General features: G+C 40.1%; 1 protein-coding gene across 1 annotated transcript in view; it reads left to right on the forward strand.

Moving 5' to 3' along the window:
* The window catches only part of LOC310940986 (venom factor-like), a gene marked incomplete at both ends in the record, with an annotated part of 81,945 nt that overhangs the window by 17,922 nt on the left and 50,646 nt on the right, over positions 1 to 13,377 (forward strand). Inside the window, 7 exons of the mRNA XM_083906057.1 lie at positions 4,361 to 4,476; positions 4,572 to 4,715; positions 5,303 to 5,521; positions 10,652 to 10,852; positions 11,831 to 11,986; positions 12,108 to 12,237; positions 12,472 to 12,540. Coding sequence (XP_083762183.1) covers positions 4,361 to 4,476; positions 4,572 to 4,715; positions 5,303 to 5,521; positions 10,652 to 10,852; positions 11,831 to 11,986; positions 12,108 to 12,237; positions 12,472 to 12,540 — 1,035 coding nt within the window. The remainder of the gene's footprint in view (positions 1 to 4,360; positions 4,477 to 4,571; positions 4,716 to 5,302; positions 5,522 to 10,651; positions 10,853 to 11,830; positions 11,987 to 12,107; positions 12,238 to 12,471; positions 12,541 to 13,377) is intronic.

Genomic DNA, 13,377 nt, shown 5'->3' on the forward strand with positions numbered 1-13,377 from the left:
GTTCTAGGTTTATGAAATGTGCACATGTACGCTGACCACAGGTCAGCATGTGTCTCAACGTGACCTTTAACCCTTTACAAACTGACGTCATGTAAAAGAAAAGTAGAGCATGGAGCTACTGTTCAGGGCAGAAAACACCAAAGTGACCAGGAGTTGAATTTGTTGATGTGTTCATAAGTCCTGAACTTTTTTAGCATTTAATAACCAACCACTCAGGAAGTTCCTCATCTTGGATGGACTTGAAGCTCTCTCCAGTAATGTATTGATTATTTTCTCGATTAATAGATTAGTTGTTTGGTCCATAAAATGGGAGAAAACTTTAAAAAAAAAATGTTGATCAGTGTTTCCCAAACCTCAAAATGATGATGTTCTCAAATGTCTTGTTATGTCCACCAAACAAAAATATTCAATTGTAATGATATTTTACTAATATGGAGCAAATACACCAGAAAAAAAGCTGAAAAATCCGAGAGCTAGTTTTATTATATAAAACACTCAAACCAATTAATCGATTATCAAATTAGTTGATTATTTATTTAGTTATCACTGTGGTTTTGAAAGTACAAATCCTATTCATTATCAAAATATGGACTTTGTCAGTCATAATCACAATCTATCACAATGTTGGCTCACCACAAGCTACAAGATTAGAATTACCATTTGCTCCAGATGACGCCACAAGGCCACGTTTTATTTGCCATGTCAAGAGAAGGTACTACTCTACTTTTTATAGGGCTAAATTATTTGGGGAAAAAGGGGAGGGGGGTTCGACAGTGACCGATATAATCATCACAAGATTCCCACATCCACGCCGTTTACTGACTCCCCATGAGCCAGAGGGTGGAAGAAACCCAAGACTAATTGCTGCAGAAAGTTACTTAGTACATCCAAGGAGTACAAAAGAGTTCTCCGGCTCACCAGTTTTGCAAACCAGGCCCTTCGGCTTGTTGTCAATCCGAGTTATTATGGCTTATTCTGTTATCATTTGTGTAGTCATACAGTGGTATGCAAAAGTTTGGGCACCCCTGTAAATCTTCAGGATTTTCCTTTATAAATCATTGGCTGTTTGAAAAAGTCATTTCAGTTAAATATATCATATAGGAGACAAACACAGTGATAATTGAGACATGAAATAAAGTTTATATGATTTACAAAAAGTGTGCAAGAATTATTCCAACAAAATTAGGCATGTGCATAAGTTTAGGCACCACAAAAGAAAACATTTGTGCATCCTCCTTTTGCAGAAATAACAGCCTCTAAACACTTCCTATAGCTTCTAATTAGAGTCTGGATTCTGGAGGAAGGTATTTTGGACCATTCTTCTTTACAAAACATCCCCAGTTCAGTCAGGTTTGATGGTTTGCCCCGGCACAACTTCAACTTTGTCACTGATTTCTGGACATTGTTCTCCAGAATCTGGACAATTCTTTCATTCATGAAAAAAAACTTTCCACCATTGAATTTTAGGATATAGCTTAAAATGACTGTCCGTCTCTCTGTGTTTCATGTATTGGGACTGTCATCCCAGCTCATTCTTATTCTTATGTTTAGCAATAGTAAATCGCTTATTTGAAGGCCTGAACACCGAAAACTCAGACCTGGTGTAAATGTACGTCTGAAAGTAGATTGAGGAAAGTGCGTAAAAAATTACGCTTACGAAATTGCAAAAACAGCTTTCATCAGGTGACTTTTTGTCATGTTTCACATACATGAACAAAACTTGGTACACATGTTTATCATGTCAGGGCGGTCCAAAAAGTCAGATGTAGCGTTGCTGTATCTCATACAGGAAGGCCACCATCTTGGGCTGAACAGCTATTTTTGGCGATTTCGCACCAATGGTATTTGAACGAACTTGTCCTAGAGCTTTCGTGTGATCACCTTCAAACTTGGTGAGGTCACTGTGGAGCAGTTGAGGATCGAAAGTTATCGAAAGTTTATTAAAATGTCACATGGTGTACGAGATGGGGGCACCAAAGTTGGTGAAAATTCCGATTTTTTGCAACACACAACAATGAAGGGTCCGATCTGAACCAAACTTGCAATGATTGATGATGGGCCATTGCTAAAGACGCCTATGCCAAAATAGTCAAGTTTGAAAACATCGCCTCCTGGTGGTGACAGAAAATATACCAAAAACAGTTTACGATTTCTGGAGTAACTTTTACAGAGATTATCGTACCCAACTCAAAATTGGTGAAAACACTCAAAAAACATGGTTGATGAAACATGCTGAATATGATAATGCATTGTTCAACGGTGCTCTAATGGCCAGGGTGCAAAGTTGGATTTTTGCGACAAAAAAACAAACTGTTATAACTTCGCGAATCCTGTTCCGATCTGAACTAAACTTCCTTGGATTGATAATACCCCAGCTCTGGAGATGTCTATATGAATATATTCAATTTAGAAAACAGCGCCCCCTGGTGACAGCATACATAATTACATTTGATATTTCAACAAACTTGTCGTAGAGCTTTTGTGCTATCACCTTCAAACTTGGTGAGGTCACTGTGGACCAGGTGAGGATCGAAAGTTATCAAAGGTTTTTTAAAATGTCGCATGGCGTACGAGATAGGGGGCACCAAAGTTGACAAACATTCTGATTATGAAGGAAACGCTTATAACTTTGCAATGGAAGGTCCGATCCGAACCAAACTTGCTGTGGTTCATGATCGATAGTTGCTAAAGACAACTATGAAAAAACAATTACGTTTGAAAACAGTGCCTCCTGGGGGTGACAGAATTATAAACAAAAACAAAGTATATTTATTTTGAGAATCCTTTTCCGATTTGAACCAAACTTCCTTGGATTGATGATAGTCCTTCACTGAAGACGTTTATATGAAAATATTCAATTTTGAAAATAGCGCCCCCTGGTGACAGCAGACAGAACAACATTTTGTATTCCAACGAACTTGTCGTAGAGCATTTGTGCTATCCCCTTCAAACTTTGTGGAGCAGTTGAGGATCAAAAGTTATTGAAGGTTTTTCAATATGTTGCATGGCGTACAAGATAGGGGGCACCAAAGTTGCCAAGCATTCTGATTTGTAAAAACGCTTAAACAAACACTTATAACTTCGCGATTCAGGGTCCAATGTCCTTCCCTGGATTGATACCCTGGAGAGGTTTATATGACAATATTCAATTTCTAAAACAGCTCCCCCTGGTGGTGGCAGACTATGCTATTTACTGTGCAAGAAAAGACAAACTGTTATAACGTTGCAAATCCTGTTCCAATCTGAACCAAACTTCCTTGGATTGATGACAGTCCGACCCTGAAGAAGTCTAAAGTAAAATATTAAATTAAAAAAACAGCATCCCCTGGTTGCTGGAGATAAGCACACACTTTTTTCACACTTCTTTATGCTGATATAACAAGGATTGTTGTATCCACCTAATACATGATATGTGAGACCACAGACCTGCCCTGAACATGTCAGCAAAAAAGTGGAACCACCCAAAACAGGAAGTGGAATGTTACTTTGCCGTACATTGCTCGATCTCCACGCAACATGATATGTGAGTCAAGGGAACTTCCCTGAACATGTTAATGGACACGCCTTTGACCCAACAGGAAGTCAGCCATTTTAAACAGGAAGTGCCCTCTAACTTTACTGTACATTGACTGATCTGCACGGTACTTGATATGTGAGACCAGGGACCTATCCTGAACATGCAAAAGATGACCTCCCAACAGAAAGTGCAACGCAATAAACAGGAAGTAAAACATTGCTCTGCCTCCACAGCCCGACATGCGCAGGGACGGCGCTGATAATATAGAGTATTGCGGACAGTTAATGAACATGAGACGAAGTCATGACGCGGGTGTTGAGGTGGGGGCACAACAACTTGCACATTTCAAGCTCAAACCCGTTGATACCGCTTGCGATGCTAGTTGTATATACTTTCTTACTACCATTGGTAACAACCTAATTACCTAGTAACACTATTTTGTTACTCATGAATTTAGCAGGTAAATACGTAGTAATTAGGGGACTATAAAAGAAAGGGTTACAGAAGAGGGTTACGCTATGTGTATCTCCTATACTTTGTGCACAGTCTTCTTCCTTTGCCCTCTTTTTTGTCTTGTTTTAAAAAAAAATGTTTTCTCTGAGTCAAGTGTTAAATGGTCACATTTAATCTAATGAAGCTGTTATGCCTTAAAACTTCAAACATGTTTTACTCTATTAGCAAGAACTGTTCTGAAATACACTCTGAAGAAGTAAAGTGTTGTCTAGAACCATGAAAAAGTATGTCCAAAAAAATCTAAATCAACATAAAAATATTAGAGGAAACCTCTGAGTGACGGTCGATTACTGATTATTGAAATTGTACTTTGGTATTTCTCTTGTGTAGGCAGTGACCTAGTTGAAGCTGAAAAGATGGGAATTAAAATTGTGGAGTCTCCGTATGTCATCTCCTTCAAAGGAACAACAAAGTACTTTCAGCCAGGCTTGCCCTTTGACCTCACAGTAAGAATATACTTCTGAGATCACCATTTCAAATCACTTGCTGAGAGTGAATAAAAACAAATCACACAGAAAAATGTACCCCTCAAACTATCCAGATCCAGGTGAGCCAGCATGATGGGACCCCGTCCCGTAATGTGCCGGTCAAGCTGAATTTACTGGACACGCCGCTGATCGTCTCATCCGGCACCACCAGAGCCACCGTCAACATGCCCCACGATCAACGCCCTCAAACCATCATTGTTAGTATGAGAGTGCCATCCATCCAGCCATCCATTTGTGTATACAATTATTCAGTCAACCATTCATCCATCCATCTATCCATCGATTCTTGTATACAAATAGTCAGTTAACCATCCATGTATACAATTAGTCAGTTCTGTACTGATCCAACCATGTTCCATGGGTTTGTGACCTCATTGGAACAAGGCTCTGTGTGGTTGTGTATTTTCTCCAGGTTCTCCAGTTTCCTCCCACGGTCCAAACACATGCAGAGGTTAAATGGACACTCTAAATTGACCGTTGGTGTGAATGTGAGAGTGAATGTTTGTTTGTCTCTGTGTGTTGGCCCCGTGATGGACTGGTGACCTGTCTAAGGTGTACCCCTATCTTGTGTCCTGTGCCAGCTGGGATTTCCCCCCCAACGCCCCTTATGTGAAGAATAAAGTGTTAGACATTAAATAAATGATTGAAATTCAGTTCCATTTGCATTGACATAAAGTGACTCGGGAGGGACATTAGATGCACTATATGAATATGTATGAAGTGGTTGACAAGATGGTAAAAGTGCTATTAATTGTTTTTTTTGTTTTTTTTTTCTGTTTCTCAGGCTGAGACTACACAGGCTGGTCTGAGACCAGATCAACAAGCCAAAACCCAGATCACTATTCATCCATACCTGGCCTTTAACCGGCGGCAGCAAAATTACCTGTATATCTCCAAAGGAACTGACACAGTGTCTGTAGGAGACACACTGTCATTGAAGCTGACCGTGGTCATTGCTGAGCAGACAGGCAAACACTTCACCACACAACACATCACCTACCTGGTGAGACAATGGCTTTTATTTACAATATGCAGAGGCAATGTCAAGTAGTATGTTTAAAGAAGAAAAGGACTATTCAAGGCATAATTCAGTTTTTACTGTCTTTTTTTTACAAGGTCTCTACCACATAATTAGCGCTGTAACTGTGTCCCCTGTGTCAAGAACCTTTACACATGGATGCCCACTCTCAGTAAACACATGGCTGCCAGCAGGGACACAAGGAAAAACTTAATGAATAAAATCTATACGAGCTAAAGTCTATGCATAGTTGGTGCTTTATGATGCCGTTAGAATCTTCTCACTGAAAATTGAGGTTTGTTTTGCTTTGAAAACTGCAGGTGAAACGTTACAATAAGGATACATTAAATAACATAACTTTATGCTGTTTATTTGCTCTTTATTTTTATTATTTTATTTAACCAATAGAAACCACATTGAGATTTAAAAAATCTCTTTTTCAAGTGTGTCCTGGCCAAGACAGGCAGCAGCACAGTTACAAACAAACAAAGTACAACAATGTTACAGACAAACAATCAGCAGCCATACATATTAAACCAAAGAGAATCATAAAAACCCAATAAATAAGCAAAAGCATGTATAGACAGATGTCTCTGCCTACAAGTCATCCAGCATTCTCCATAAAAACACAGCAGCTTCATACTGATCAGAGTCAAGTCAAGTCAGATTTTTTTTTATATAGCACATTTCATACAGCAAGCGTAAACTCAATGTGCTTCAAAAATGTAAAACAAAGATACATTGTATAACATAAAATACATAGTATAAAACACATTTAGGACATTATAAAATCACACAATAATGTATTATTAGCATCATTCAAAAAGGGAGATGATAATAATAATGATAATAAAAAATAAATAATAATAATAGAAGGCCTTTAATTAACACAGATGAAACCAGGGACGGACTGGGACTAAAATGCCGTTGTGATGATCTGCTTTATTTATTTATTTACTTATTGACAAAAAAGTCACTCATCCATTGAAAGTAGACCTATGTGTGATCTTCAGAGAAACAGCAGAGCGCCCCCTGGCAGCTGTCAGTGAGCTGCAGGTGAGTCAGGAGGAGAGTGCAGCACCTTTTCTTTTTTTTACCGCAACATCCATAGTCCATAGTTTGTTACTTTGTTTCATACGTCAGGTCAGGTAATGATGGAGCTGTCCAAAATACCGACCTGGGAAACAAGGATGACATGTCCCTCGATCCCAGTTACCTGCTCATCGCAGAACGTCAGCTGTACTTTCTGTTCAGTGGCTTCAAATTTCATTCTGCGTGTCCGTTGAGTCTGTGCTTTCTCTTTCTCCATGTTGACAACCCTTGACTAGCGCAATATTCCTCATTTAAATAGGGCGGTCTTAACCACTTCTGTTGGGGATGACCAAGCTTCTCACCCTATCTCGCGATCTCGTTCTTTCGGTCACTACCCACAGCGCGTGACCATAGGTGAGGACAGGAGCGTAGATCGACCGGTAAATTGAGAGCTTCGCCTTTTGGCTCAGCTCCTCCTTCACCAAGACAGACCGGCGCAGAGTCTGCATTACTGCAGACGCCGCACCAATCTGTCTGTCGATCTCTCGCTCCATTTTCCGTCACTCGTGAACAAGACCCCGAGATACTTAAACTCCTCCTCCCTTGGGGCAGGCTCTCATCCCCGGCCCGAAGAGAGCACTCCACCCTTTTCCGGTTGAGGACCATGGTCTCAGATTTGGAGTTGCTGATTCTCAACCCCCTCAGCAATGAGGATGCCCACACCCGCTTGGCAGGTCAGGCCAGCTCTACGTCATTAAAAAGTGAGATTCTGGACCAATCAAAGTGCCATAGATCATGATGAAAACCCTCCTCACAGAAATGTTTATAATCACATTTAAAAATAATACTTGGCCTTGCTTTTGCTTTTGCTTTTAGCTTGCCTGATAGTATCTAAAACACAATGATTGCTCATGGATACTCATATCTGAATATACGTATATGAGGAGAATTAGTTAAAAACAAATCAAGTAGAGAGGATTTCCATTTAAGGTTTGGACGTGTTGACCCTTTAACTAATTGTGTTAGGTTAAAATAATCACACATAGATTTAAAACTGTCAGAAACAGAAGATAACCATTTCCAATGCAGATCTCCTGTGAGAAGAATCTTATTGAAGTCTAAAGTCAAAAGCTGTTTATTCAATGAGAATAAAGTCTCACTACTAACAGAAGGTGGATAGCAGCCTACAATGTTAAGAACGTGGCCATTTAGAAGCTCCAACTTCAAAGCAAGAAATTCAAATTGACTGCTGAGGGAAAGAGATGATTGAACAGTAACATGAAATCTCTGCTTGACCCAAAAAAAGGTGGTGGCATAGCAATATAATATATTGCTATGCCACCACCTTTTTTGGGACGGTCACAACGATAAACATTGTAACCTTTAATAGCAATGTCTTTGTCTGTGATGGATTTCTTTAGCCAGGTTTCAGATAGGACAATAATGTCAGTACCAGTCAATTTAGTCCAGATTTTAATGAAATCAAGTTTTGGCAATAGACTTCTCATGTAAAGGTGCACAACACCAAACCCTGATCTGGATTTAAAATCAATTGGAGTACTCAGACAGTTATATCTGTGCCAGAGTTGAGTTTGCCTGGTCTGGAGCAGGCTAAGTTCCAGGATTTATTAAATCTCATCCCTCATCTCAGCCAGCAGTCACCACAAATGGAAACTAATAGTTATTCCACTGTCCACTACACTATGTTTTCACTTAATGTAATGTTTTTCCTAATCCTATGTAACTTAGTGTTTTCATTCAACTTAACCCACGGTCATTATCTAAACATTTGTAATAATTGATTACAATAATTTATTTATTTATTTATTGAAAACAATTAATAATAATTGTATATTTATACACACAATAGAAATATAAAAACACATCAAAGAGTAACACAATGTTGCTTTATTGAAAAAAGATAAATCAAAGCAAGTAAATCAGCTCCTATATCTAAACTGAAGAAAGCACCAATTCAAAGCATATTATAGAACATAAGAATGAATGCACATTGAAACGAATGCAGGACAAATCCATACACAAATGAAAAGACAAATGAATGGATGCCTCCCAGAAGCTTGTATGCATACAGTATACAACACAAACATCATAAGAGGCTGAATATGAATGTATATTAACTGAAATAGATGGCAGGATTGTCCCAGTCCATGTGTGATGGCACTCTGGAAGCCCTCTGCTTCCTCAGGCAGGACACATTGTGAAGGACAGCACAGATAATGTGTTTGTAGGCATACTGTAGGTAAAATAATGTATGCTTGTGCATTGTTAAGTATTAGTCAGGGCACTTGTGCTATGTGCTACAACACTCAAATGCATCTGCACGCTCTCACACACACGCACGTGGCGCACACACACAAAGTGTATTTTACAATGTAAAGGAAGTGACATTTACACATTTTCACTCACAATTTCAACTCATTATCAGAGCTACAACTACGTTTTTGGAGATGTTAAATAACTTTTTGGATCGTAAATGTGATGGTTTCGGTGGAGGAATTAATGTGCATTTCTGCACTACTTACTCATTCAGGCAATTGCTTTTTCTCGTTGGTTTATTATCGCGGCTGTGTTTCATTTCTTATTGATTTGGTCTTTCACTTTCTCGTACGCCTCCATGAGGATTTCAGCCTCCGAGGACGAAAAGAACGCCGCAGTTGTCATGGTGAATCTGAGAATCTGCGATCGACAGCGAGGTCTATTTGAGGAAGCTGTGTACACTTATCCAGGATTGGTTTCACTTGGCATGATTAATCCGTGTCCAATCATCCTGGCTTGGTCTGGCTTGGAACCAACTGAGCCTGGACACCCTTGTTTTGGATTCATTGAACCAGGCTCAGTCAATCATCCTGGATATCTGAATCCTACTTTTGTGAAAACGGGCCCCAGCTCTTCATTTGTTTCACTTACCCAGTTGAAGGAATCTAAATGGCGCTTCTCTCGTTGGGTTGTGGACGTTATACCGTGCTTACGCCTGTAAAGCCTTGTTTGTACTCAGCGAATTGTTCGTTGCAGTATAACCAAAATATTCAACTTGAGCTGCCAAATAAATGTCCGCTGCCTAGCAACAGTAGTAAACAACAACTTTCCGCATAACGCTTACATTGATCCCAAAATGACTGTCCATCTCTCAGTGTTTCACGTATTGGGACAAATATCCCAGCTCCACCAGGAGGGCTTTTCCCCCTCGGTCACCACTCTTTCCATGGGCTCGTCTTTTGCCCTCCACAAAGCGATCCCTCTTTTTTTTCACGTGCTATGACAAAACCCATTGTCTTTTTGTAACGTGTAATCTCCTTCCTTGAATTTAACAAATTTAACTTTACCGTCCCATAGAGCCTGGCAGCAACAGGAGAACCTGAGAAGGAGGCCATGAGCATCTAAAAAGCATTTAAGTTGGTCACTGACCAATTTTGCTAAAACTTTGGAGAGAACACACAATTTAGAGATCGGGTTATAGTTGTTAACTGTGGAGGGATCACCACCTTTCAGTAAGGGAAGAACATAAGCAGACTTCCATATTGTAGGAATCTTATTTCTTAGGAGAACCAGAGAAGCACGGCAAGTGCAGCACACTATGCCTCAGGTCATCGCCCCCCACCCCCTCGGTTTTCAGCCGCCACCTTCTGTACTGAGCTGGCACCAGGACTACCACTCGTACAAACATATGCGCTTTCTGTCAGTATTGAATAGCCTACTCTGATTGATTGTTCCTGTTCAGTTAAGTTGCATCCATCGTTATCAAGGGGGGGAAGTCCTTCCAGCAGTCTCTTTGGCCTTGACAGGTGTGTTGAAAAAGTTTCTTCAGGTTGGTCTCGTGATGATGCAATCCCCATACTGATATGTTATACCTCTCAGGGTACATTGGTTTCAAGATTTTTTTAAAAACTTTTTTGTTGAATTGCTAGTCTGTTTTTCTTGTGTCTTTGCTGCCAGCCATGTTTTCAGAAAGAGTGTCTGTGTCTGAAGCTGCTTCCAACATGTGCCTACCTCATACAAACACACTTTAAACAATGTGAACTATACATTAAATCAATAATTACTTCCAAAAATTTTTTTTCGCAGGTGCTGAACAAAGGTAAAATCATAATTGCTGAGCGTGTTGATGTGACTGGTCATTTGGTAACCAGCATTGGACTGACAATCTCTCCGGAGATGATGCCATCTTTCCGTTTTGTGGCTTTCTACACCATCCCCTGGGTGAGACATGAAGAGGTGGTGACAGACTCTATCTGGGTGGATGTGGCAGACTCCTGTGTTGGAGGGGTGAGTTTGTAAAAGTTGTTCAGTGGCTGTATAAGTCTCTGCATCTCTAGCAATAACTTGTGCGTCATACTGCTGTTGATAAAGGAGAGAGACTTGGTGAACAAGTTGAAGGTGGACACCAGCTGGTATTCTTACACATCCTAGGGCATTTAACAATGCCATGACTTCTGGTCAGCTGCAGCTGAAGAAATATCTGGAGGAAGCTGACGTTGCAGGATGTAGACTCTCAGTTGAGACACTGCTGCTGTCTCTCTTCCGATGGGCTTCTTTCACTTGTTCTGCTCAGTTGTCATGTAAAACGTGTCACTGTGTGTAGCATAGCCACAGATATGAAAAAAAAACACTGCTGTACTGAGGCCTTATCCACACAGAAACTGGACTTTCCATAAACAATCTTTTTCTTTGCTGTTTAAAAAATGCTCCTAAAACATCCCAAACAACTCTTAATGTTGTAATCACAGTTTATTTTATGTTAGAAAAGTTTCCCACATGCCCACATGCACTATGCAAAACATAAAGCTGTGTAACTGATACCAGGGACAGCAGCAATAGATATTTTAACTTTTAAAGTTAAAATATATTTTAACTTTTAAAGTTAAAATATCTACTGCTGGGCTAATAGGATTTGGAGCAATGTTTTTCCTAACCCTATGTAATTGGTGTTGTTCCCCCTTTTTGTTTGATGTGAAAATGGTCTTATATTCAATTTCAATATAATATAAGACCAGCCTTATGACATCATAGATAACTTATGACTACACTTTTTTATCAAATATAGTAAAATATAACCTTTTTTGTGCAATCTTCCCTAAAATAAAAAATGGCCACTGTCATATTGTGCACTGGTTCATTTCTAGTTTTATTTTAGACCACAGATCTGTTGTGAATGTTGTGTAAATTATATTTTCTTTATTTGCAGTGATTTCTTAGTCGTATTTTGTATGCCAATGTGTTTTTTTAATTTTTTCGGTGTGATAGCTGACAGTTGGGCCAGTGGACGGAAGACGCCGAGACTACACACCTGGGAAGAGCTTCAGTTTTCAGGTCAGAGGTGACCCCGGGGCAAACGTCAGCCTGGTGGCTGTGGACAATGCTGTCTATCTGCTTAACAAGGACAGGATCACACAGAGCAAGGTGCATGCTTGCATAAAACTCGCTTTTCAATGTTTATGTTTATCGTAAACAATAATAAAATAAAGCCATTAATAATTACTTGAATGACCTTTAACAATTTTTTTTATTAAACCTGTTCCAGATATGGAGTGTGGTTGAGCGTGGAGATATTGGCTGCACCCACGGGGGAGGCAGAGACGCCACAGGGGTGTTCAGAGATGCCGGACTCCTTGTTTCCTCCAGCGCTGGGTTCAAAACCCAAACCAGACATGGTAACCTTCCAGTTAATTATAAGACCTTTCAAAACAGTTGGAAAGTACTGAACGTATATGTGGGACACATATGGACGCATACAAAATACAATCAGAGGCAGGCGAAAGACATTTTAGACCCAACCACACTGATGATTATCATATGCCAGTATTTTTATATTGATTACGTATTGCTGTCAATCATAATTATAATGTCTGCATATGCCTGATGGTCCTTCCCTCTCCTCTCCTTAGACTTGCAGTGTCCAGACAGTGCCAGGAGGAAGCGCTCTGCTGACCTGTTGCAGCGTAAAGCGCAGCTGGGTGAGTGTCCTGTCCGCTCCTCAGCCTGGACATCAGCGTCAGAGTCTGTAACAGTAAAACATTTTTGTTATACTTGTTAACTGAGCTTGTCATGTAAATCTTGTTGATCCTGCATCTCTTTTCTTCTTTTTTACGCTACAGTCCATTCTGATCCAGCGTAATAATAATAATTCATGAAAATACATCTTGTTTATACGTTTAAAGCTCTTTGTGAGGCTTCATCCCCACCAGCAACCCATTTTTATGTTGCACAGTGATTTTATTAAAGCGGACCTAGACCGGAAGTTCCAATAAATGCTGTTTTTTAGTGTGTATCTGTGTCAATACCTCGTTTACGAATCCTGACATTTTGAAACAAACAGTTCACCCACTGCTGAGAACGCTGTGTTTTATTGTAATCTCTGGCTCAGCGAGATCTCTGAAAAAAACAGGTCCGGTTAAGCAAACACCAGTTCTACGGAGCAGCAGATGGTCCTGCTCCGGGCACTAGTCCTGGTACATCCAGTTGCGTACATTGAACCGCAGAAGAAGAATAACGTCCGTTGTGGAGGTGTTTCACGAGCGACAGTGTCTTCTGACTCTGGGTCTGACTCTGGGTCAAAGTCATAAAAGGGACTGCGGCGGGGAGTCGTGAAGAAGCTATTTTTAAACATTGTTAAAACAATGTTTTGATAATGAGTAGCAGTGCATCCACCGTTCCAGAGGGGGGAGCTGCGCCTCTGAGAGCTGGTGTGCTAATTATTTCACTTCGGGGTATTGGCAAATCACAACACACTCTCTTCTGGGGGTGAGATTTATGTCTGAAATATTGCAGCTCAGCACAGCGTCAGAAAAGAC

Source organism: Microchirus variegatus (genome assembly GCF_963457635.1).
Source record: "Microchirus variegatus genome assembly, chromosome: 19".
In the NCBI taxonomy this organism is placed as follows: Eukaryota; Metazoa; Chordata; class Actinopteri; order Pleuronectiformes; family Soleidae; genus Microchirus; species Microchirus variegatus.